The sequence below is a fragment of the Drosophila bipectinata genome, chromosome 3L (assembly GCF_030179905.1).
Source record: "Drosophila bipectinata strain 14024-0381.07 chromosome 3L, DbipHiC1v2, whole genome shotgun sequence".
Classification (NCBI taxonomy): Eukaryota; Metazoa; Arthropoda; class Insecta; order Diptera; family Drosophilidae; genus Drosophila; species Drosophila bipectinata.
The window spans coordinates 17,128,664-17,150,358 of NC_091738.1; the positions used below are offsets into that span (position 1 = coordinate 17,128,664).

At 35.1% G+C, this 21,695-nt stretch overlaps 8 protein-coding genes across 15 annotated transcripts; 4 read left to right on the top strand and 4 right to left on the bottom strand.

Annotated features, from left to right (window-relative positions):
• Positions 1-3,342: 3,342 nt before the first annotated feature.
• schuy (schumacher-levy) lies at positions 3,343-5,329 on the top strand. The gene is made up of 2 exons (XM_017233984.3): positions 3,343-4,046; positions 4,114-5,329. The coding sequence occupies exons 1-2, from the start codon at positions 3,458-3,460 to the stop codon at positions 5,247-5,249; spliced, it is 1,725 nt and encodes a 574-aa protein (XP_017089473.2). The 5' UTR covers positions 3,343-3,457; the 3' UTR covers positions 5,250-5,329.
• A 98-nt stretch (positions 5,330-5,427) lies between these two features.
• Positions 5,428-6,461, bottom strand: Csas (CMP-sialic acid synthase). The gene is made up of 5 exons (XM_017233993.3): positions 6,326-6,461; positions 6,072-6,262; positions 5,816-6,020; positions 5,590-5,757; positions 5,428-5,536 (listed from the first exon to the last, which is right to left on the bottom strand). The coding sequence occupies exons 1-5, from the start codon at positions 6,394-6,396 to the stop codon at positions 5,428-5,430; spliced, it is 744 nt and encodes a 247-aa protein (XP_017089482.2). The 5' UTR covers positions 6,397-6,461.
• A 435-nt stretch (positions 6,462-6,896) lies between these two features.
• On the bottom strand, positions 6,897-8,517 carry fln (flightin). Its single transcript, XM_017233978.3, has 4 exons — positions 8,449-8,517; positions 7,687-7,953; positions 7,464-7,619; positions 6,897-7,408 (listed from the first exon to the last, which is right to left on the bottom strand). Exons 2-4 carry the CDS (start codon positions 7,947-7,949, stop codon positions 7,273-7,275), a joined length of 555 nt encoding a protein of 184 aa, XP_017089467.1. The 5' UTR covers positions 7,950-7,953; positions 8,449-8,517; the 3' UTR covers positions 6,897-7,272.
• Positions 8,518-9,279: 762 nt separating this feature from the next.
• Nca (neurocalcin homolog) lies at positions 9,280-14,969 on the top strand. 2 transcript variants are annotated; one of them, XM_017234101.3, is made up of 6 exons: positions 9,280-9,360; positions 10,364-10,423; positions 13,960-14,059; positions 14,118-14,236; positions 14,296-14,484; positions 14,540-14,969. In XM_017234101.3, the coding sequence occupies exons 3-6, from the start codon at positions 13,990-13,992 to the stop codon at positions 14,732-14,734; spliced, it is 573 nt and encodes a 190-aa protein (XP_017089590.1). In that variant the 5' UTR covers positions 9,280-9,360; positions 10,364-10,423; positions 13,960-13,989; the 3' UTR covers positions 14,735-14,969. The 2 variants fall into 2 exon arrangements, with proteins under 2 accessions (XP_017089590.1, XP_070135565.1); XM_070279464.1 differs by having other exon boundaries at positions 9,284-9,360; positions 10,361-10,423.
• Positions 9,298-13,250, top strand: LOC108120432 (neuronal calcium sensor 2). 6 transcript variants are annotated; one of them, XM_070279466.1, is made up of 5 exons: positions 10,361-10,423; positions 11,703-11,854; positions 11,931-12,074; positions 12,738-12,866; positions 12,956-13,250. In XM_070279466.1, the coding sequence occupies exons 2-5, from the start codon at positions 11,744-11,746 to the stop codon at positions 13,130-13,132; spliced, it is 561 nt and encodes a 186-aa protein (XP_070135567.1). In that variant the 5' UTR covers positions 10,361-10,423; positions 11,703-11,743; the 3' UTR covers positions 13,133-13,250. The 6 variants fall into 6 exon arrangements, with proteins under 6 accessions (XP_017089593.1, XP_070135570.1, XP_070135567.1 ...); XM_070279465.1 differs by having other exon boundaries at positions 11,714-11,854; XM_017234104.3 differs by lacking the exons at positions 11,703-11,854; positions 11,931-12,074 and adding an exon at positions 9,298-9,360 and having other exon boundaries at positions 10,364-10,423.
• A 101-nt stretch (positions 14,970-15,070) lies between the features above and the next one.
• On the bottom strand, positions 15,071-17,130 carry LOC108120428 (4-aminobutyrate aminotransferase, mitochondrial-like). Of its 2 annotated transcripts, none has more exons than XM_017234097.3 (6): positions 16,974-17,130; positions 16,825-16,913; positions 16,637-16,770; positions 16,375-16,546; positions 16,152-16,314; positions 15,071-16,092 (listed from the first exon to the last, which is right to left on the bottom strand). In XM_017234097.3, exons 1-6 carry the CDS (start codon positions 16,988-16,990, stop codon positions 15,129-15,131), a joined length of 1,539 nt encoding a protein of 512 aa, XP_017089586.3. In that variant the 5' UTR covers positions 16,991-17,130; the 3' UTR covers positions 15,071-15,128. The 2 variants fall into 2 exon arrangements, with proteins under 2 accessions (XP_017089586.3, XP_070135564.1); XM_070279463.1 differs by having other exon boundaries at positions 16,375-16,563; positions 16,637-16,754; positions 16,974-17,111.
• Positions 17,131-17,214: 84 nt separating this feature from the next.
• Positions 17,215-19,415, bottom strand: LOC108120429 (4-aminobutyrate aminotransferase, mitochondrial-like). Its single transcript, XM_017234100.3, has 5 exons — positions 19,259-19,415; positions 19,076-19,200; positions 18,705-18,876; positions 18,484-18,646; positions 17,215-18,315 (listed from the first exon to the last, which is right to left on the bottom strand). The coding sequence occupies exons 1-5, from the start codon at positions 19,293-19,295 to the stop codon at positions 17,352-17,354; spliced, it is 1,461 nt and encodes a 486-aa protein (XP_017089589.2). The 5' UTR covers positions 19,296-19,415; the 3' UTR covers positions 17,215-17,351.
• Positions 19,416-20,225: 810 nt separating this feature from the next.
• Tom20 (translocase of outer membrane 20) lies at positions 20,226-21,592 on the top strand. Its single transcript, XM_017234042.3, has 3 exons — positions 20,226-20,435; positions 20,499-20,574; positions 21,133-21,592. The coding sequence occupies exons 1-3, from the start codon at positions 20,306-20,308 to the stop codon at positions 21,437-21,439; spliced, it is 513 nt and encodes a 170-aa protein (XP_017089531.1). The 5' UTR covers positions 20,226-20,305; the 3' UTR covers positions 21,440-21,592.
• Positions 21,593-21,695: the final 103 nt, after the last annotated feature.

The window sequence follows — 21,695 nt, forward strand, 5'->3', positions numbered from 1 at the left end:
AACATAAAATGTTGTCGATTTTTTTCCAAACTTTCTGTAGGGTCCCCTTTGAAAATCCACAAAACAGCTTGGAGCCACTATATGGCTCACTGCGAAGCCTATATCTTTGGCAATATTCATCCGATTCCTAAGACGGGTACCTTAAACGATTTGTAGATCAATTTTTCATAAATCTGCATCAAAATCCGCGAACATAAAATTTTGTCGATTTTTTTCCAAACTTTCTGTAGGGTCCCCTTTGAAAATCCACAAAACAGCTTGGAGCCACTATATGGCTCACTGCGAAGCCTATATCTTTGGCAATATTCATCCGATTCTTAAGAGGAGTATCTTAAAAGATTCGTAGATCGATTCTCCATAAATCTGTATCAAAATCTTAGAACATTATATTTTTTAGATTTTTGCTCAAATTTTCTGGAGGGTCCCTTTCAAAAATCCACAAAACAGCTTGGGGCCACAATATGGCTCACGGCGAAGTCTATATCTTTGGCAATATTCATCCGATTCTTAAGAAGAGTATCTTAAAAGATTCGTAGATCGATTCTCCATAAATCTGCATCAAAATCTAAGAAAATTCAATTTTTTAGACTTTTTGTAAAATTTTCTGGAGGGTCCCTTTCAAAAATCCACAAAACAGCTTGGGGCCACAATGTGGCTCACTGTGAAGTCTATATCTTTGGCAATATTCATCCGATTCTTAAGAGGAGTATCTTAAATGATTCGTAGATCGATTCTCCATAAATCTGCATCAAAATCTAAGAACATTCAATTTTTTAGATTTTTTGTAAAATTTTCTGGAGGGTCCCTTTCAAAAATCCACAAAACAGCTTGGGGCCACAATATGGCTCACGGCGAAGTCTATATCTTTGGCAATATTCATCCGATTCTTAAGAAGAGTATCTTAAAAGATTCGTAGATCGATTCTCCATAAATCTGCATCAAAATCTAAGAAAATTCAATTTTTTAGACTTTTTGTAAAATTTTCTGGAGGGTCCCTTTCAAAAATCCACAAAACAGCTTGGAGCCACTATATGGCTCACTGCGAAGCCTATATCTTTGGCAATATTCATCCGATTCCTACGACGGGTACCTTAAACGATTTGTAGATCAATTCTTCATAAATCTGCATCAAAATCAACAAACATAAAATGTTGTCGATTTTTTTCCAAACTTTCTGTAGGGTCCCCTTTGAAAATCCACAAAACAGCTTGGAGCCACTATATGGCTCACTGCGAAGCCTATATCTTTGGCAATATTCATCCGATTCCTAAGACGGGTACCTTAAACGATTTGTAGATCAATTTTTCATAAATCTGCATCAAAATCCGCGAACATAAAATTTTGTCGATTTTTTTCCAAACTTTCTGTAGGGTCCCCTTTGAAAATCCACAAAACAGCTTGGAGCCACTATATGGCTCACTGCGAAGCCTATATCTTTGGCAATATTCATCCGATTCCTACGACGGGTACCTTAAACGATTTGTAGATCAATTCTTCATAAATCTGCATCAAAATCAACAAACATAAAATGTTGTCGATTTTTTTCCAAACTTTCTGTAGGGTCCCCTTTGAAAATCCACAAAACAGCTTGGAGCCACTATATGGCTCACTGCGAAGCCTATATCTTTGGCAATATTCATCCGATTCCTAAGACGGGTACCTTAAACGATTTGTAGATCAATTTTTCATAAATCTGCATCAAAATCCGCGAACATAAAATTTTGTCGATTTTTTTCCAAACTTTCTGTAGGGTCCCCTTTGAAAATCCACAAAACAGCTTGGAGCCACTATATGGCTCACTGCGAAGCCTATATCTTTGGCAATATTCATCCGATTCCTAAGACGGGTACCTTAAACGATTTGTAGATCAATTTTTCATAAATCTGCATCAAAATCCGCGAACATAAAATTTTGTCGATTTTTTTCCAAACTTTCTGTAGGGTCCCCTTTGAAAATCCACAAAACAGCTTGGAGCCACTATATGGCTCACTGCGAAGCCTATATCTTTGGCAATATTCATCCGATTCCTACGACGGGTACCTTAAACGATTTGTAGATCAATTCTTCATAAATCTGCATCAAAATCAACAAACATAAAATGTTGTCGATTTTTTTCCAAACTTTCTGTAGGGTCCCCTTTGAAAATCCACAAAACAGCTTGGAGCCACTATATGGCTCACTGCGAAGCCTATATCTTTGGCAATATTCATCCGATTCCTAAGACGGGTACCTTAAACGATTTGTAGATCAATTTTTCATAAATCTGCATCAAAATCCGCGAACATAAAATTTTGTCGATTTTTTTCCAAACTTTCTGTAGGGTCCCCTTTGAAAATCCACAAAACAGCTTGGAGCCACTATATGGCTCACTGCGAAGCCTATATCTTTGGCAATATTCATCCGATTCCTAAGACGGGTACCTTAAACGATTTGTAGATCAATTTTTCATAAATCTGCATCAAAATCCGCGAACATAAAATTTTGTCGATTTTTTTCCAAACTTTCTGTAGGGTCCCCTTTGAAAATCCACAAAACAGCTTGGAGCCACTATATGGCTCACTGCGAAGCCTATATCTTTGGCAATATTCATCCGATTCCTAAGATGGGTACCTTAAACGATTTGTAGATCAATTTTTCATAAATCTGCATCAAAATCCGCGAACATAAAATTTTGTCGATTTTTTTCCAAACTTTCTGTAGGGTCCCCTTTGAAAATCCACAAAACAGCTTGGAGCCACTATATGGCTCACTGCGAAGCCTATATTTTTGGCAATATTCATCCGATTCCTAAGGGGGATACCTTAAACGATTTGTAGATAAATTTTTCATAAATCTGCATCAAAATCAACAAACATAAACTTTTGTAGATTTTTTCCAAATTTTCTGTATGGTTCCCTTTGAAAATCCACAAAACAGCTTGGAGCCACTATATGGCTCACTGCGAAGCCTATATCTTTGGCAACTTTTATCCGATTCCTAAGTAGGGTACCTTAAACGATTTGTAGATCAATTCTTCATAAATCTGCATCAAAATCAATGAACATAAAATTTTGTAGATTTTTTCCAAATTTTCTGTAGGGTCCCCTTTGAAAATCCACAAAACATCTTGGAGCCACAATGTGGCTATATCTTTGGAAATTGTTCTCCGATTATTGAGCAGAGTACCTTAAAAGTTTTGCAGGTCCATATTCTTTATAAACCTGGAAACTTTTTTCTGCATATACATATAACTCATACATATATTTTAGATTTGAAAAAGTCCGGGCACATCTATGGCTATAATCGTAAAAGACTCATCTTTCATTAATCTGCATTATAATTTTATTTTATGAAATCGTAATACATTTGCGCTTTACAATAACATCAAAGTCCCATTTTCAAAAGTGACAGTAAAAATACACAAAATTAAATGAAAAATGGTATAAAATAAGAATAATCAATTGGCACTGAGTCAAAGATGGGGTCTCGGAGCGGCACTGATCAAAACTGTTGTGGTCAAAAGTTGCACAAGTCTCAAAAAAAAGATAATCTAAAATGCTGCTTCTTAATTACCGTGAGCTCTAAGGGTCAAATCGATATCAGTCCTCAGAAGTATCCCGACTCGGAAAAGACATCTATAGAGGTCAAAACGCTCCAGGAAAGAATACGTGGGGGAAATTTATTTAAAGAAGTTCCAAAAAAGTCAAGGCTTCAAAGTAGGAAACATAATCTCAGCTTTGCTTTGTTAAAGAGCGAACAAAAACGGCTGAATTCTCTTACAAATCGTAAAACAGAAAGGGGAAAAATGGATACACTTCAAGGGCCATTCGCTGGTATGAGGAAGTCTGATATCCTTCGTGAGCTTGTAAAAATTTGCCGCAATGACCTCTTCAATAGTCCATCAATAATGGTACATAAGGATGCTTCTGCCGATAATCAGGAGCAACAAAATCTGGGTTCAGCGAGACCACCTCATCTTCAAATTCCCTTGGACAAGAAGGAACCTCACATAGAAAAGGTTTTTCTATCAAAAGAGACTTTACCGGAAAAGGGCAGCAGCAATATGGGTAAACTATTTATTTACTATATTACCAGTAACATAATTTAAATATTATTTTGGAATTTAAATTATAGTTAAGAACGTTCCTAGCTTGCGAAAACTTTCGGATAAGACCGCCGCTCAAGTTCGTCGCAGACTTCAGAAAATGTCATCAATGGTCTACAATCCACGATACGAAGGTGGCTATAATACTGAAACTGCCCCAGCTCAATATCACCAACATCAGCAGCAACAGCATTCAATCAATGGTAACAACCAGCCCCATGTAACCATCAGCTTCATACCCGTGAACCAAAGAGAAGCCCCTGCATCGGCGACACCTGTAATGTGTCCTTGCCAGCAATTTCTGGGTGCTCCGCCTAACAACCTCCCCAGTTCTTGCAGCTGCACCTGCAGCAATTGCTGTCCGTCGAGGCCACCGCCATACCGACCGATGCCCCCAGCGGACAGCAAGTGTAACGAGTGTGGCTTCTTAGGGCCGCCACAGGATGCGAGTTGTCCCTGCAGCAGCTGTTCCGTGCTGAGACCGGCTCTGTTCTATAGCTCCTCCTGCAATAGTTGTCCCTTCTACTCTGCCCCGAGCCCGCAATCCACCCAGTCTCTCGGCTTTATGTCATCCGGCAATCAATTTGGCCAACAAATGTATCCACCCATTGTGACGCCTTCCCCGTACCCTGGATTTACACAACCCCAGCAGCAAAGTCTTCCAGTTGGTGGATATTACCCAGGAATGAACTACTGTCTGCACCCATCCATGCAGCCCAATTATAATCAGTGTACACACTGCAGGATGCATTTGCACCACCATCCCTATTGCCATTGTGGATCCTGCTATAACGGCCAAAAGCAATATCAGCAGCAAACGCCAATCCCTCTGCCGCCAAAAAAGCCCAGGCTGCTAAAAACGCAAGATGAGGCTGATGTGGCCTTTGGGATAAAAAGTATATTCACCAAAAAACCTCAAGATTCCGAGCTAAATCAATCTAGAGAAATCACCAGCAAGAAGCTGTCTAAGGAAATGGATCGTGAAAGTGGAGGTGGTACCAATAGTAAGAGTGATCCCAATTCCCTCTACACTGCTAGATTCGGACGCGCTTGCCTGATACTGAGACCCACAGCCACTGCCATGATGCCCCGTCTGCTGACCAAACGAATCAGTCGCTACACCTCCGTGATGGCCTGGCCAACATCAACACCGAAATTAAAATAAACTGAAAACTTGAAACGAAAATACCTAATCATTAAAAAATAATAAAACTAATCCAAAAACACAACAGCCTAAATTAGGATATTAAAATAATCTTGTTTTCTTTAAATGCCTATTTTATTGGGAAATAAATATGGATTAAAAGTTACTTAACTATTATTTAAAACTAAACTATAATTTATTATAAATCAGTTTTGGTTCTACTACTTAAAATATACTTGGCCAACGAAAGATCATGGCTTGAATCAATTTCCAGGCCATCTTCGGAATTAATTTCCACAATAGAGCATCTAAAGAAAGTTTTCAAATTAGTTAGAATTTAGAAAAATATACATTTTCTTACCTATTGTTCTGCAAAAGTCCCTTATCAACCAGCTTCCTTTTCGAAAAATAAAACATTCCTGTTTCCACAATATCTCCCTTCCAGTCTTGACGTCTAGGCCTAGACTCTAAATTAAAATCGACAGGAACCAAGGAATCATTTACTTCCTTCCATCTTAAATAATGTGATCTATAAATTAATGTATTTAATTTTAATCTGCCTATTACAAAATCCTTATGTTGCTTACCTTTTAGCTGCAAATACACAGTCATGTGTCTTAAATTTTTGTACAGCCTCTTGGATGTATGTGGGTTTTAAAAACACCGAGGTACATTGAAAAAGAGCAAAATCTTTAACCGTAGCATGTACTTCCAGAAACTCTTTTATTGCATCTATTGATGGGGTATTATCTTTGGCGAATTTTTCTGGCCGATCGTGTATAATTGCTCCATCTAAGTTATACTTCCTTTAAATAAAAATAAGGTGAGCTTTATAAAACGTACATTTTTGTGCTTCCAAGGCAATTCTTTTGTCATCTGTGGAAACCCATATGTGTTCAAAACAGGCAGAATTTTGAATTGTTTTAATTGTCCTGGCCAGTAATGAAATTCCTCCAACTTCGGCCAAGTTTTTTAGTTGTATTCCCTTGCTACCTCCTCTTGCTAAAATTAAGGCATGTATATTATTTTTTGAACTAAAGAAAATAGACAATTATTATTTATTTAGTAAGAAATATATTAAGAATAGCACTTTCCACAGTTCTCTACAGCTTATTCCGATAATAAACATTAATAAAATCAATGCTGGCGCTGATTTAAGTAAAAACATTGCTTTATCTTTGAGCTCAGTCAAAAAAATAAATAATGAAACCTGTTCTCCAGCTGGTAGATTTATTTCGAATAGGGCGAACCTTAGAAAAATATATTTTATGTAAAATATAGCGAACATTTTTTTAAATATTTAATAGCTCCAGCAATCAGCACTCCTCTTATATACAAATATTTCTTTGTTAAGTAATTTATTTTTTCTATACCTTAATTTCAAATAGTTAGCTCACCCTAATATCAATTTAGAACATAACAAAGCATTAATTTAGTTTATTAGATAATTTTAGGGCGACTGAAAGCTGCGTATCTGTGCAGCTAAAGCTTTATTCTGTTCCGGAACTTGTACCAGTTTATACCTTCCTTATCCCTTACGGGACTTGTCCTATTTCAAATAGAGTATCAAGGTTTTCTAAACGACACTCCATATACTATGCGGACCCATTGATGTCAACTATAAGGCATAAAATTATTTCTTAAAATAAAGTAAAACACTAAAATGTATATATTTTTATTATTGCACAGTTTTTATTTAATTTTTAGCTTTACAATATAAATTAGTTTTTTAATTTATTCACTTGACTAGAAACGAAGTAAATAATCTTAAAAAATACCATGTATTGAGAGGTAAGTTGTGTTAATATATGTAAATATATATAAAAATATATTAACAGAAATTACGCTTGTAAGAAATATACAAAATATAATTATTTCTTTTTGAAGAGAGGTACCTGAAACTATTAACCTCTTATTTTTAAGGTTAAAAGTTGAGGCGGAGATGCGCAGATATACAAACGCCTAATATAATATCTCTATTAACTACGAGTGTTCATCTTTTTAAGGATTCTATTATTAAATTAAAGTGCGTATCTTACGCTTACTAAAGGACACTGGCATACCTTTGGTTAATGTATGCCTTGGTGTGGTAATTATAAGTTCTTATGGAGGCCGCCAATGTTTGGATTAATTGCTTGTCCCTCTTTGCCGATGGAGCATACGAGTCAATGCCACTGCCACTGAAAAATTATTCATTTATTACGTAAATCTAAAAAAATTTTTAAAATATTTCACCTGATATTTCGTGTACGAAGGACACGCTCCGCCCACGTCTGTGGTCTTGGTATTTCACGCGACACTCCAGTTTGTTTTTTATCAATATAGTCAATTACATCATCATAATAATTGGTTCTGTAGTTGTACATATATTTGTATTGGAGAAATTTGGGCCTGAAAAATATTACATAACATAATAAGCAAATTATTCTAATTTTATAAGAACAAATTCAAAACTTACCTAACCCAGTGCCGGTACAATTGCACTGGTTTCCTGTAACCATCATCTTCTGGCGGAGGTGGAGGAGGTAATGGGGCTTCTTCCTCGACAGGGGCAGCCTCCTCATTGGCCGGGGTTCCACCCACGATTACGCTGTCGGACTTGTGGTCAGAAGGTGCTACACTGGGTGCCTTGGAGGGTGGAGCATCGGTGGCTGGGGCGGAAGATGCCGCCTGTTCATCGCCGCCATCGTCGAAACCCCATGGATCTTCTTCGTCTGCCATATTACTAAAAATTTAAAAACATTTGATTTGAATTCTGAAGCTCAATATAAAATTTATTTCATAACCCAACAATTTATTAGAATTTCATTTTATCGCTTCACTTCTTTGGGTCCTTATTAAATTTTGTTTAATATTTGAAAAATATTCAAATTGAATACTTTCTACTCTTTAGGATTACATCATTGTTTATCATTGAAAGTCCCTGACACCTATTCTAGTATTACATAATTCCTCAGACCAAATGAACTAATTTACTTATAAATAGCTTAAAAAAAAAGGTTTAATGACACCATTACATAAAAAAAAGTCCAACAACTAAATAAACTCCTTTTAAAATGCTTCTTCGTTAAGATATAATTTAATAATTATAAATCTATTTAATATCAGGGATAAATCGATAAAAAATTTTAATTATGATCAAGGGTGCCTCCTACTAGATCAATGCCTTTCAAAGGAAACTAGGATACGATTTAATTAATTGAAAATTCAGCACTGGTACCTTTAAAATAGTGTTTATACTGGTATAAAAGAAAAAAGACTAAATGATAAAACGCTGGGCCGAAACAAATGCACTTAGAAAACTTAATCTAAATATAACGAGAAGCACAAACTATTCAAGTTGACATACATACACGCTTGTACGAAACTTAATTGTTCGAATTACAATTAACACCTATGCATTCAATCGATTAGCTAAATAAGCTTCAAATTCCAAGCTAAAAGCTATTCTATTCTAGATTTTGATTTGCTATAGGTTTTTCAAAACAAATCCTTTTAAATTTTTTTCAAAGGAGGAGAATAATAAATTATCCATTTTTTTACGCCCGTTGGAAGGTAAAATGTCTTTATTACTTGTTAGTATGTTCTTTCATTTAAAATTTAAATTTACATAGTATTTTACCATTTTAGTTCATCCTTCTTGAGGAACACCACCGTTCCAGAACTGTGTAGATAGGGCTTACAGTGACCCAGATACCTGGTTCCGGAAACTGGACAGTGTTGGCCAATTTGGGGATTTCCCGGAATTTTTACTGGAACTTTTTTAAAATGAAAAATACGGTTTATTGGGATTTTAGGTTGTGAAAAGGCCATTCTTAAGAATATTAAAATTATTATAATGGAAATATCAAAAAAACTATAAGCCCCAAAGTCTTATTTCCCTCTCGCTCGCACGCCACAACATTGCTGGACAGGCCAAGTAGTGCTGCCAACTTGTATCTGAAACCTATGTTGCCACATTTTCAGAAAATACTAAATACTACAAATACTATTCTAGCTTTGCCACCCCTAAATTTTGTTGTATTGATTGTGTTTTGGTCGAATAAGTTTTTATTGCATTTGCGAAAAGTGGTTCTGCTTAATTTATAGGGAGCGGAAATGTGCCTAAAATCAATGTGCTGTTCGTATCCAGGTAATAAACGTCCAGACACTTGGAGACAACCGAAAATCAAGTGAATATGTACACACAGTTAAATTTTGCTTGCATATACTGCGTGTACATACATACATATGTATATATGTGTTCGCTACGCATATAAATATCAAAAATAACAAAATTTAGGACGGTTTTATATTGGAAATAAAAATGCATACACATGTCAACCGAGTGAATCTCGTCAAATTTGTGGGCACGTGACTACGCACAGCATATATATAAAACAAATTCAATATATGTGTGTATACATGTAAATAAGGCGAAACAATCTAGCTCATTTAAATAATAAAGCCGAGCCGGTTGTATTTCTATATGAATTTGAATGTTTTAACAAAAAATAGTACAAATTTATGTAAGAATGTGTTTCTAAAGTGGAGTATAAAAGTGTTCATCGAATGCATTCACATCCGAAAAAGTTGCGCAGCTTTACTTGAAGTAATTAGTCTTTGGCTCAGTTTTTTAAAAATTTGTTAATATTTTAAGCAAAATAATCTTATTAAATAAAACTCCAAAGAACAAAATTATATAGGCGCGGGTCGTGTTTTTTTTTTTTTGCGTGACACGCAGGCGTGTGCGTATGCCAAAATTCGCCCAATGTATTCCCCGCTGAAAGTGAATTTGTAAATTGATTGCAATTCGGTCTTAGTGACCAGGAAATTGGGTAACACCGAACAAGGTCCTTAATCCATGACCTAAATCTCACACCCAATAGTTCATAAATACAATTTCTAAAGTACATTTTTCGAGGAAACAACAAAACCATTAGCACTCGGTGAGATCGTAGACATTCCTATAGATTTTATTATATCGGATAAAAATATCTCGCGAATTTAATGCTCAAATGAAATAGGTATTTTTACGTTACTTTGAAAAAATTCAAAAATGAGCTGTTATAATTTCTATAAATAAAAACTAGTATTAAAATGTATTGTTTAAAATTGTTGTAGCAAAAAATTCATACAATTTTTGTTTCTTTCAGCTTACTAACCCTATGAGGTGAATAATGCTTCTTGACTTGGTCGACGATAAATTGTCTAATGTAAGTGAAAGATATATTTTAAAACTTAGTATAAATATTAATAATATTCGTGCCAAGCTTAAATGTAGCCTAAAAATGCATGATTAACCAACTACCTAAGCAGACGATTAAACTCATATTATTTTATTAAATATTTCCAAAAATGTGTGTAAAAAACCCAATAATTTTATGTATAATCTAATCAATTTTAATACGGACGATAAAAAAATGAAATAAATAAAATATATTAGTGTCATATACCCTTGCAGATTGTAAAATTTTGATCGAATGTATTCTCGATCCTTCGTTTCGACTGTATTGTCGATAATAAATCGTGTCATCATATTGCAGCAAAATTTTAAGTTAACAAATTTATTTTAAATGTAAAATTCTGAATACTTAAAATATTTGTCTCGTGTTTGTGCAATAAACTATCAAAATTTAAAAATAAAATCGATCGTTTGCACTATTTGGTCATTGATCTCATTTTGTTCAGAAGATGGTGGTCCTCTTTGTGTGAAGATTTCTTTCACGGGCTCAAAAATAACTTTTCCATGCCGGAATGGTCTGATAAAGTATTTTAATTTGCAGCTCCGCATCGCTTTACATATATATTTATATAAATAAATACTTAATAACAATAAATCGTACTTAAAAATAAAACTTTGGCTTAAATTCGATTGGTTTTTAATTACCTTAAATCAAAAGCGGATAGCAATAAAGCCAACTTGCTAATATATTAAAAAAAAAGCTTAACGCTGGGTAACAAGTTTACCAAGGGAAATTTCCATAAATACTTATTATTCTTTCTTCTTTTTAAATTGTTTTATTTTTTATAGCATTGTGACTTTTTGTGAATTAGAATTTATTTTAAATTAGATGAAATAATAAAAAAACCAAATTAATAAGGAAGTTATTTGTTGCAAATAACGTTGGCAACCCTATTTCCTTCCTTCAAAAAGTCCTACCGTGTACAGAAAATTTGGTTAACCAATAATAGTCCTGTATAGAGACAATTTCCGCGCATGCGCCTGATCCATTTGATTAGTCCTTCGGTACACATCAGGCTTGAAATATACAAGTTAATAGTCAAGTACAATTTTTGCTTATTATTATCAAGAAAATTTTATAAATGAGTCGTTCGTTCAACCATTATTTTTTCGTACCACAATTCATACATATCGTTAACGTAATGCCATACAAGCGAAATTATTGATTTGGAGTTTTTCTGTCCACCAATAACATTAAGTCAAATGTACAGACCAGGCAAAGCAATTTAAACAAAGAGAAAATTAAATAGATAAAATTTAGATCCTAAAAAGTTATAAACAGTGAAAAACAATGGGGTGCTTGAGTAGTAAAGACCGTTTAACCAAAGAGGACATGGAGTTTTTAAAAACCCATACGAGATATGACGAAGCTACAATTAAAGAGTGGTATAAAGGATTTAAGGTAAGTACATATATTACATCAGGAAAAAACCATTCAAATGATATGTGTGTTTGTGTTTTCTTTATTAAATATATAGCAAGATTGTCCCAACGGCAGATTGACGCCTGCGAAATTTGTCGATATGTATAAAATGTTTTTCCCATCCGGGAATGCGGAAGAGTTTTGCGACCATGTTTTTCGTACATTCGATATGGACAAAAATGGATATATTGACTTTAAGGTAATTTTCCATCAACTACTCATTACTGGGGCTCCCCACCAGCACAGAAGCCGTTTCAAAATATTGCACTGTTCTTCATGGAATTGACTTTTTTCGAAAGAAATAGGTTAAATATTTAAATGAGGTATAAAGGTCACCTTACATTTAATACCTGGGCGCTGACAAACAAAGAAATCCGCGTGTTGCCAAAGGTACATGTATGTGCGTGTTAGGGAGGGAATGGGCTAGATTTTTTTTATCCGAAATTACTGTCGGCTTGCCTTTAATCGTTTCCCGAGGTGACCAGGTGCAATAGAAGTAACGCTGACGTTATATTTTCATTAGATTTTTTTTTTATGACGTTTGAAAAGCTGTTATGGCATATTTGGACACCCATCGGTTTGACTGTTGATCGGGAGGAACGTATGTATATATATGTGTATATATATTGTAAATGTGATAAGTATGCATATAGTGTTGTTTTATTATGGGCCTGTAACGCGCATGGTACGTTAAATAATAAATCAACTGAATTAATAGCTGACATTTTAATTTATTCGGCTGCAGTATATTTTGACGACAAGTTAAATGGCTTAATACCTTTTAATCATCTGCTAAACGTTGCAAAAAGACCAACCTAAATATATCTATTTTCATTATTAATATTCATTATTTTTATTTCAGGAATTTTTACTCGCAATAGACGTAACTTCAAGCGGAACACCGGAAGAAAAACTAAAGTGGGCCTTTCGAATGTACGATGTCGATGGCAATGGTGTCATAGACATACAGGAAATGACCAAGATTGTTCAGGTAATCATTCAGCCGAAAGCCTCTTCCTCCCAAAGTCTCGTTAGTCCATAGGTTGAGGAATAAACTATTAATGTGATTTTCTGTTTTAGGCAATTTATGACATGCTAGGAGCGTGCTCATCTAATCGTCCAGCTGATTCAGCAGAAGAAAGAGCAAAAAATATTTTTGCAAAAATGGACGAAAATAACGATGGTCAATTAACCCAAGATGAGTTCTTAAAAGGATGCTTGCAAGATGAGGAGCTGTCTAAAATGCTGGCACCATAAACAATTATATCCTACAATATGTGTGTATTTGATGAAATCAGTAATGAAATGTATAAATATTTAATTTATATTTCTTATACTAAAATTAAACTACTATAAAACTATGAAATCATTAAAATTTTTGATTGTACTTCATTAAACAACATATTAATGCATTCATCTATTTTTAGTTCCTAGAGTTGTGATGCATATATAAATAGTGTCGATCTTCATAGTTTTTCTTTATCTACCCATTAGTGCATACATCATATACATATTATAGATGCTGTTTATAGATAATTGGACTCTTCTTTTTTGCCAAAAGGCCGGCAGGCTTGAACTCGTATAAACTGGATTATTGTGATGTTTCTGATCTGGGGATAATCTAATTGGTTTACTTGATCGAAAATCTGTCAACTGAGTTCGGGCTTGTGTGTTTCTCTTTTGGATTGGGGAACAATGTTTCGCTTATAGTTATACATCTGCTTATATAGTAATTTTTGTATTCATTTAGTTATTGTAAAGCTACTTAATATGGCTCACAATGCATTTAGTTTATCTTTGATTTTAAGACAAATACTATCTATGCTATTTAACAGATATATATCAAATGAAACACAATGAATGGTATACTTGGCGCAGTCGTTATTTGCGTCGTTTTTTGGACAATTGATAATACTTAAGGTACCACCACAGAATTATTGGCAACATACATAAAATAATATGAGTTATTATCCGGTCTGCAAGGGTATTTTTCTTCGGTACCCGATGAGAAATTTTGTTGTTGTTTGTTAATGAACATATGTTTAAAAAAAAAAGTTTAACTAAATAATTTATTACATTTTAAGATTACTGTATAATGAAATTATTCTGCCACAATGGGAAAGCAAAATAGTAAACTAAAACCCGAAGTTTTGGAGGACCTTAAACAAAACACAGAATTCACAGGTAAAGTGTAATTTTTTTAATACAAATACCTTTACTATTATTTGTCTTTTGTTTTCAGATGCTGAAATTCAAGAATGGTATAAAGGCTTTCTTAAGGACTGTCCCAGTGGGCATCTGTCGGTAGAAGAGTTTAAAAAAATATATGGGAATTTCTTTCCATATGGCGATGCCAGCAAGGTAGCTTATTCTAAACTTTTGTAAAAGCTTATGTTAATAATTGATTTTCCTAATTATAGTTTGCAGAGCATGTGTTTAGGACATTTGATGCTAACGGCGATGGCACTATAGACTTTAGAGAGTTTTTGTGTGCACTTAGTGTCACCTCTCGAGGCAAGCTCGAGCAAAAACTTAAATGGGCATTCTCAATGTATGATCTAGATGGAAACGGATACATATCGCGGCAAGAAATGCTAGAAATTGTTACAGTAAGAAATTATTATCTCACCTAACTATTTTTTTTTAAATATAATGTTTTTTTAGGCAATATATAAAATGGTAGGATCGGTAATGAAAATGCCAGAAGACGAAAGTACTCCTGAAAAACGAACCGATAAAATCTTTCGCCAAATGGATCGAAACAAAGATGGAAAATTAAGTTTGGAAGAGTTCATAGAAGGAGCCAAAAGTGATCCATCAATAGTACGATTATTACAGTGTGATCCGCAGTCCCATTAACTAAATAACTATTGAAAAGCAAGCAATAATCATTTAAACGTGTATAGAGTAATTGCGAATTAAATTGTTTTGTTTCAGTATGGCCATTATATATATATTTCTTTTTAATAATAAACAATTCTTATAATATTAAATTATATCTAAATAATAATATCTAATTATGACCGTTCCAAAACACCCATGTTGCGGTTTTAAATTTTTCATAATAAAGTGATCATAAATTAAGCGTTATTGAATAAAGTATGTGCTTCTTAAATGTTAAAACGTAAGTATGAAGATATGTTTTTTAATTTGATTGGTGAGTAGCTGGCGAGGAAAGTGTAAACAATATTCATGTTCAAGTCAGGGCGTCATTTTATTTTGGATATTTCGATAAACTTGGGGAATTATTAAGTTAAAGGCATTTTAAAACTTTACGAAAACGATCTAGAAACACGTCGACATGTTCTTTTTTGAAAATTAAGGCTGGCCGAAATCGAATCGAACTTTCCCCAGAAATCCCAACTTGGATTCCCACCCTCTTTAGGGTGACAACAATTTTGTCTCGCGTTGCTGCATTGGCACAGGTTATGGCCAAGAAGAAGCCTCTTCCGCGAGTTGAATGCAGCAAGTCCTTAAATTCCTTCTCGATACTCATCAATCCTTCTTTGAAATAGGCTCCAGTCTGATTGACATTTTCCAACAGCTTCTCTTCCTCAATAACATGTATGATTTCTTCTAGGAGCAACAATTTTGAAGGATCTCCCATCCAGGTATTGAAAATCCTGTATGGCTCCTTGGCGACAAATTCGTCCTTGTGAAAGAAACCACCCATTTGTAACTTTTTGCTAAACGTTACCAGATCCGGGGGCCCCTCTAAATTGAAGTGTTCATGGCACCAGAACTTCCCAGTGATACCACCGCCCGTTTGAACTTCATCCACCAAAAAGGCTATTTCTTTTTCCTTGCAGATCGTCTGGAGGCCTTTGAAGAATTCTTCCGAGGCTTCATTGTCGCCTCCCTCGCATTGAATTGGCTCCACAATAATCCCTGCGACTGGACACTTGCAAGCAGAGCTCCCAACAAGTTCCTTCACTTCTCGGAGACGATCTTTGTCCTCCTTCTTGTTAAAGGCCTGATTCTTATCAAGTGGATACTTGTATTTGGGAAACCTTGCCACAGGCCACTCAAAGGCTGGGTAATCAAGTTTACGGATATAGTTCGTATGGGATGTTGAGAGGGTCCCCAAAGTATTTCCATGGGAACCACCTTTGAATGAAAGGATGCTTAAATTGGCAGATCCTGGGGGTTTATTCTGCATGGCCGATTTCTTTTCTTCTTCAGAAGGGCAACTGTCGCCGCGAAGCTTATTCTGGTACCTATTAAGAATATAAGGAAAATGTACTTTCTAATTTATATGTATTTACTAAGAACTCACCAGATGAATATTGCTTTGTAGGCATTTTCATTGGAACATGAACTACACATCATAGAAGTTATTTTGGAGAGTCCTTTAGGAGCTACAGATTGCAACACACTGGACAGCCTATCCGGCCAATCCTTTCCAGGAGTAATACCCAAAGCAGGTCTATTGATCAAAGCTGAAAAATATGCTTTTATATTATATATATATATAATTAAAAAGAGTTTTTTTGAAATACCTTTTAAATTTTGCTCATTTTGAAATACTTTAAGCAGCTTTGGATGATTGTAGCCCAAGGGTAGCGTCGATTTTTGTGTGAAAATATCAAGAATCATATTTCCATCCACATCACATATATAATTTCCAAAAGATTTTCCATAATCAGCAAAAAATTCAACGGTTCCAGCCGCCTAAATTAAAGATACATCTTAGATACGTATATATCTTCTTAGATAAACATCCTGTGAAGAATAAATGCACTAATAATAATAATTATCTACCTGAATAGTTTCTAGTTTCTTTTTTAAAGCTATTGACTTGGGTCCAGGTATATCCTTTGATTTCAGAACAGGTTCCTTGGGCTCACATACTAAATCTTCGCTCTTGGCGCTTTTGGTACTGAATGGATGAATTCCTGAATTATCGTTAATCATTAACTTTAAAAATAAATTAGAGAAGTTTTATTCACCATGTGGGATCAACGGAATATACCGAGAATTTCTAAAAGCTCTTTGAGTGAATTCCCGAGTAGATCGACAAATTTGTTTAGTTGGAAAACTAAATAAGAATTAACTTAAAAAACAACAAATAATTGTGTTTTTGAATTAAGAACTTTACCATCTACGCCTCATCATGATTGACAATTACCAAAGATGAATAGAATGAATGTATTGGATGAAATAAGTTAAAGTTTTGGAAAAATTACATGCAAAATAACTTTTTACTAATAAACATTATACTATTAAAATTTCCCAAAAAAACACTGACAACTTATTCCATGTTCAGGCTAATATTTCTTTCGTTACTTGGAGGTGGAGTACCCCTTAAATAAAAATAAAAGCTTTAACAGCAGGAAAAATAGATTCATTTTATTATTTATTTATAACATATATGTGTTTGCAATAGAGGTCTGCGTGGATGCATTATTTACTACTTCTATTGGCAAGCAATTTCAATTTTCAGAGCACATTCATTTCAAATAATTAAAAGTTGTTCTTAGATGGCCTTCAATACTTGGCGGAAGCGGTCCAGGACAATATTGGCGTGATATTCCTTGAATACCAAAGCCGGGCGGAATCGAATGGAAATCTCACCGCATCCTCCCGTTTGGACGCCGTGCAATTTCAAAGCCCCAACAATCTGATCTCGCACATTGGTGTTGGTGCAGTTGATGGCCAAAAATGTGCCACGTCCACGGGTGGAGTTCAAAATATGGGGGAACTCCTTCTCCAAGCTCAACAAGCCCTCCTTGAGAACCTTTCCGGCCACATTGACGTTGGCCAAGAGATTATCTTCTTTGACCACTTTAAGGATCTCTTCGAGGAGCAGGACCTTGCCCGGATCTCCCATCCAGGTGTTGAAGATTCGGTAGGGCTCCTTGGGAGCAAAATCATCGTTGTGGAAGTAGCCGCCCAGCTGCAGCTTCTTGCTGAAGGTAACCACGTCCGGGGGACCGTCCAGGTTGAAGTGTTCGTGGCACCAGAACTTTCCAGTGCTACCACCTCCAGTTTGCACCTCGTCGATCAGGAGAGCGATGCCGTTCTTCTTGCAAATGGCCTGAAGGCTCTGGAAGAATTCGGGAGAAGCCTCATTGTCGCCTCCCTCGCTCTGAATGGGCTCCACCACAACACCAGCCACTGGAACCTTGCTGGCATACTGTTTGATCAAATCCTGCACTTCGCTTAGGCACTTTTCATCCTCCTTCTTATTGTACGCTACATTCTCCTCCAAAGGATATTTGTACTGTGGGAACGAGGCAATGGGCCAGTCAAAGGAAGGCACATCCAGTTTGTGGATATACTTCGAATGTGTAGTAGAGAGAGCGCCCAGGGTTCGCCCGTGGAATGCACCCTTGAAGGAAAGAATACTTAGCTTAGGAGCTCCAGGAGGAATGTTGATCATGCAGGAGTTTCTCTCCTGATCCGTAAGAGGGGTATTTCCACGGAGTTTGTTCTGATACCTACGAAAGACAAGAAAATTTCATGGATATTTAATTAGAGAGGTAATTAAGGTATTGAGGAAAGAAGTAACAACGTTTTCTGGTAACCATGACTGCCCATTAAAAGCTTTTCCCCTATTATTGATCTTTCATTTTAGTTAATAATCATAAATATTCATAAATACTCACCAAATAAAAATAGCTTTATAGGCATTTTCGTTGGAACAAGAACCACACATCATGGTTGTAATCTTGTTAAGTCCCTTTGGAGCAATACTCTGTAAAACTGAGTGCAGTTTTTCCGGCCACTCCTTACCGGGGAAGACACCAAGTGCAGGTCTGTTAATCAAGGCTAAAAATAATCAATATTATATACCTTTACCAATCATTATAAATCAAAATAAACCCACTTTTCACATTCTGCTCGTTGTTGAACACATTGAATAGCCTAGGATGGTTGTAACCCAGAGGTACGGAAGAAATTTGTGTGTAAACATCCAGCAATATATTTCCATCAACGTCGTGGATATAATTGCCAATGGACTTGTCGTAGTCAGCAAAGAATTGGATCGTTCCGGTGGCCTATAAAGAAGCAATTTACCTTAATAAATAAATAAGACCTCATAAGAAGTGTGCTGGTGGTGCGATGCCTTAGAAGTTATTTTTATTCCCGATTAATGATCTCTATGACCCGAATAGGAAAAAACCCAAATGATTTCGAACTCGTATGTTTATAAATAATCTCTCATATCGCACGTTAGATAAAACCTATCATATTCACCTGCACGGAATCCAGTTGCTTTTTAAGCTCAATTGATTTAGGACCCGGTATCGATTTTGTTTTTACAAGGGGTTCCTTTGGCTCAACGCTGGTGGAGTACTTCAAGGTACTCAACCGATATAGACCTTTTTAAAAGAATTACGTTAAAATTAGTTAAGATTAAGAAAAAAGTTTGTTCTTTACCTTGTCTGGTCAGGGTATTCAGCCACAAGCTCCGCATGGTTACTCTCGAGTGCTCCCGGGTTAAGTGAAAGAATTGTTCAATTGGGAGGCAATCGAGCCACTAAAACTTATTTATTAAAGAGAAATGTATATTTACAGAATACAGGCATATAATGCCCATGTATTCGGGTCCAAATGAATATCCATACACTTCAGCGCATGCACACACTCACAGTTTGGAACTTATCAATTTAGATTTCAGACTTCATCATGGTTCTGCGTCAAATTCAAATGCCCATCCGGGCGCCATTCAAAAAGTAACCGAAAAAGTGAATATTATTCAAAATGAACTTAAAAAATAAATATTTTAAAAATTATTGCATTTTAATCGTTTATTTCTTTTAAAAGGCTTGTTTACTTAGAAATATAACTTTTTCCACAATAAAGCTAAAAGAGATTCTTTAACGGGAAAAATACATATATAAAATGTATTATACGATACATTTAATAATTATGTTAATCATGTACATGTCTTCATGTATAAAATTACATTTGAAAGGTAAAAATATCGTTACAATTTAAAAACAAGCTAGATATTTTCCTGCTTCAAGTTTCCAATTTTTAATATAAATTCGTGATTTCGATGGTCATTTTAGAGAAAACCTTAAAATTTCGCTTATTTTTATAAGTTTAGTTTTAAATATATCTTTTTAAATATAAAAAATAGATTCAATGCATAAAAAGACAGTTTTGAAAGTAAATAAGCTTTTAACTTCTAAGAATTTTTAAGAAACACAGAGAAATGTATAAGAAAATAATAAAAGCTTTATTGATAATAAATAACTAAAATAAGGGCTAAAATCACCCTCAAAGATATTAAAATTAGAATTATTAAAAACAAATTTAACTAAAAAATCTATTCCATTTCCATCGTTCCAAAATGTAGAATATTTATGACCGTACACGATGACAAGTGGAACGGCGATATCGATTTTTGTTTTATGTAAATCGAGGGCACATGGGGAATGTAAAATAAGACACATTTGAAGCCGAAGAATTTTCCTAAATATGATTGAAATGAACAAAACTGCAATTGGAATTGCAGCGGGAGTGGCTGGCACTTTATTTATAGGATACTGCATCTATTTCGACAAGAAGCGCCGCAGCGATCCAGAGTACAAGAAGAAAGTCCGTGAGCGTAAGAATTTTTTTGTTGTTATAGGTAATAATGAAAAGTACTAAGCATTTCATCACACGCCAGGTCGCCGCCGCAACAAGAAAACTGGAGGCGCTAAATCCGGAATACCAAATCTTAATGATCATGAAGCAATTGAAAGGTATGCAAATCCAACGGGAACATCATTATATAATGTTGCACGTGTAGTTGTGCAGATCCATAATAGTTTTCATGTAGACATGGAATTTTATGCTCTTATGTGTGTACTTTGCCCTTTTCACACAACTTTTAGTTTAAACATGACATTAAAATTCTATGGACACACGCTGTAAGGCATGTATTATTTATGTAAGTTGGTTCAAGATTACCAGCTTATGTTTTGTCCTTCAAGCTGAAGTTCTAGACTCGATTCAGGTTTCGGCAAAAAGCCAGTAACTTACATAGGATATATGTTTACTTTCCTCTAATATATATATATATATAATGGTATCTACCGCCACCTAAAAAAGAACAACAACGCTTGTATTCTCAAGGTTCTGTTCGTCATAAATCATGATTCATTTTCATTCACAAAGAAGTATTTTGCAATACCAACGAGATATTAAGTCATAATTGTAGTTTCAAAGAAATTCTTATTAGTAATTATCCAATTAGACACTACAAATAGGACTCATTAATCCTAACTAGATTGTTATTCTAAAACTATCCTTTTTTTCAGATATTTCTTGCAAGAAATCCAACAGGGTGAGACCCTGATTGCTCGTGGAGATTTCGACAGCGGTGTCGAGCATTTGGCAAATGCCATTGTTGTCTGCGGCCAGCCGGCTCGTCTGCTACAAGTGCTGCAATCCTCCCTGCCAGCCCAAGTATTTGCGATGTTGATTGTTAAAATGCAGGAGTTCGGCAATCGGGCGGCGGAGGGTAATGACGGTCCAATCTCATTGGGGCAGAGCTCTGGACAACCTCTAGACGGCGCCAAAATTATAGAGAGCTCATCGGGGGCGATTATCGATGACCTTGAATAATATTTGGAGGATGGTTACGAAAAATTGAAATACAAATTTCAACAGTAAAAATTAAGGGCTTCATATATAAACATATTTTTTTTATATATTGATTTCTCTGAATGTTCCCAATACATAAAAATAAATATGCGTAAACTGTTAACAATTAAACAATGTGCTCTGTTTTGTTTTGTGCTTTAGCCATGTTGAACAAATAATAATATAAAATATAAATGATGTGTAAATCAATACTTTTGTCAGACATTTCCATATCAAC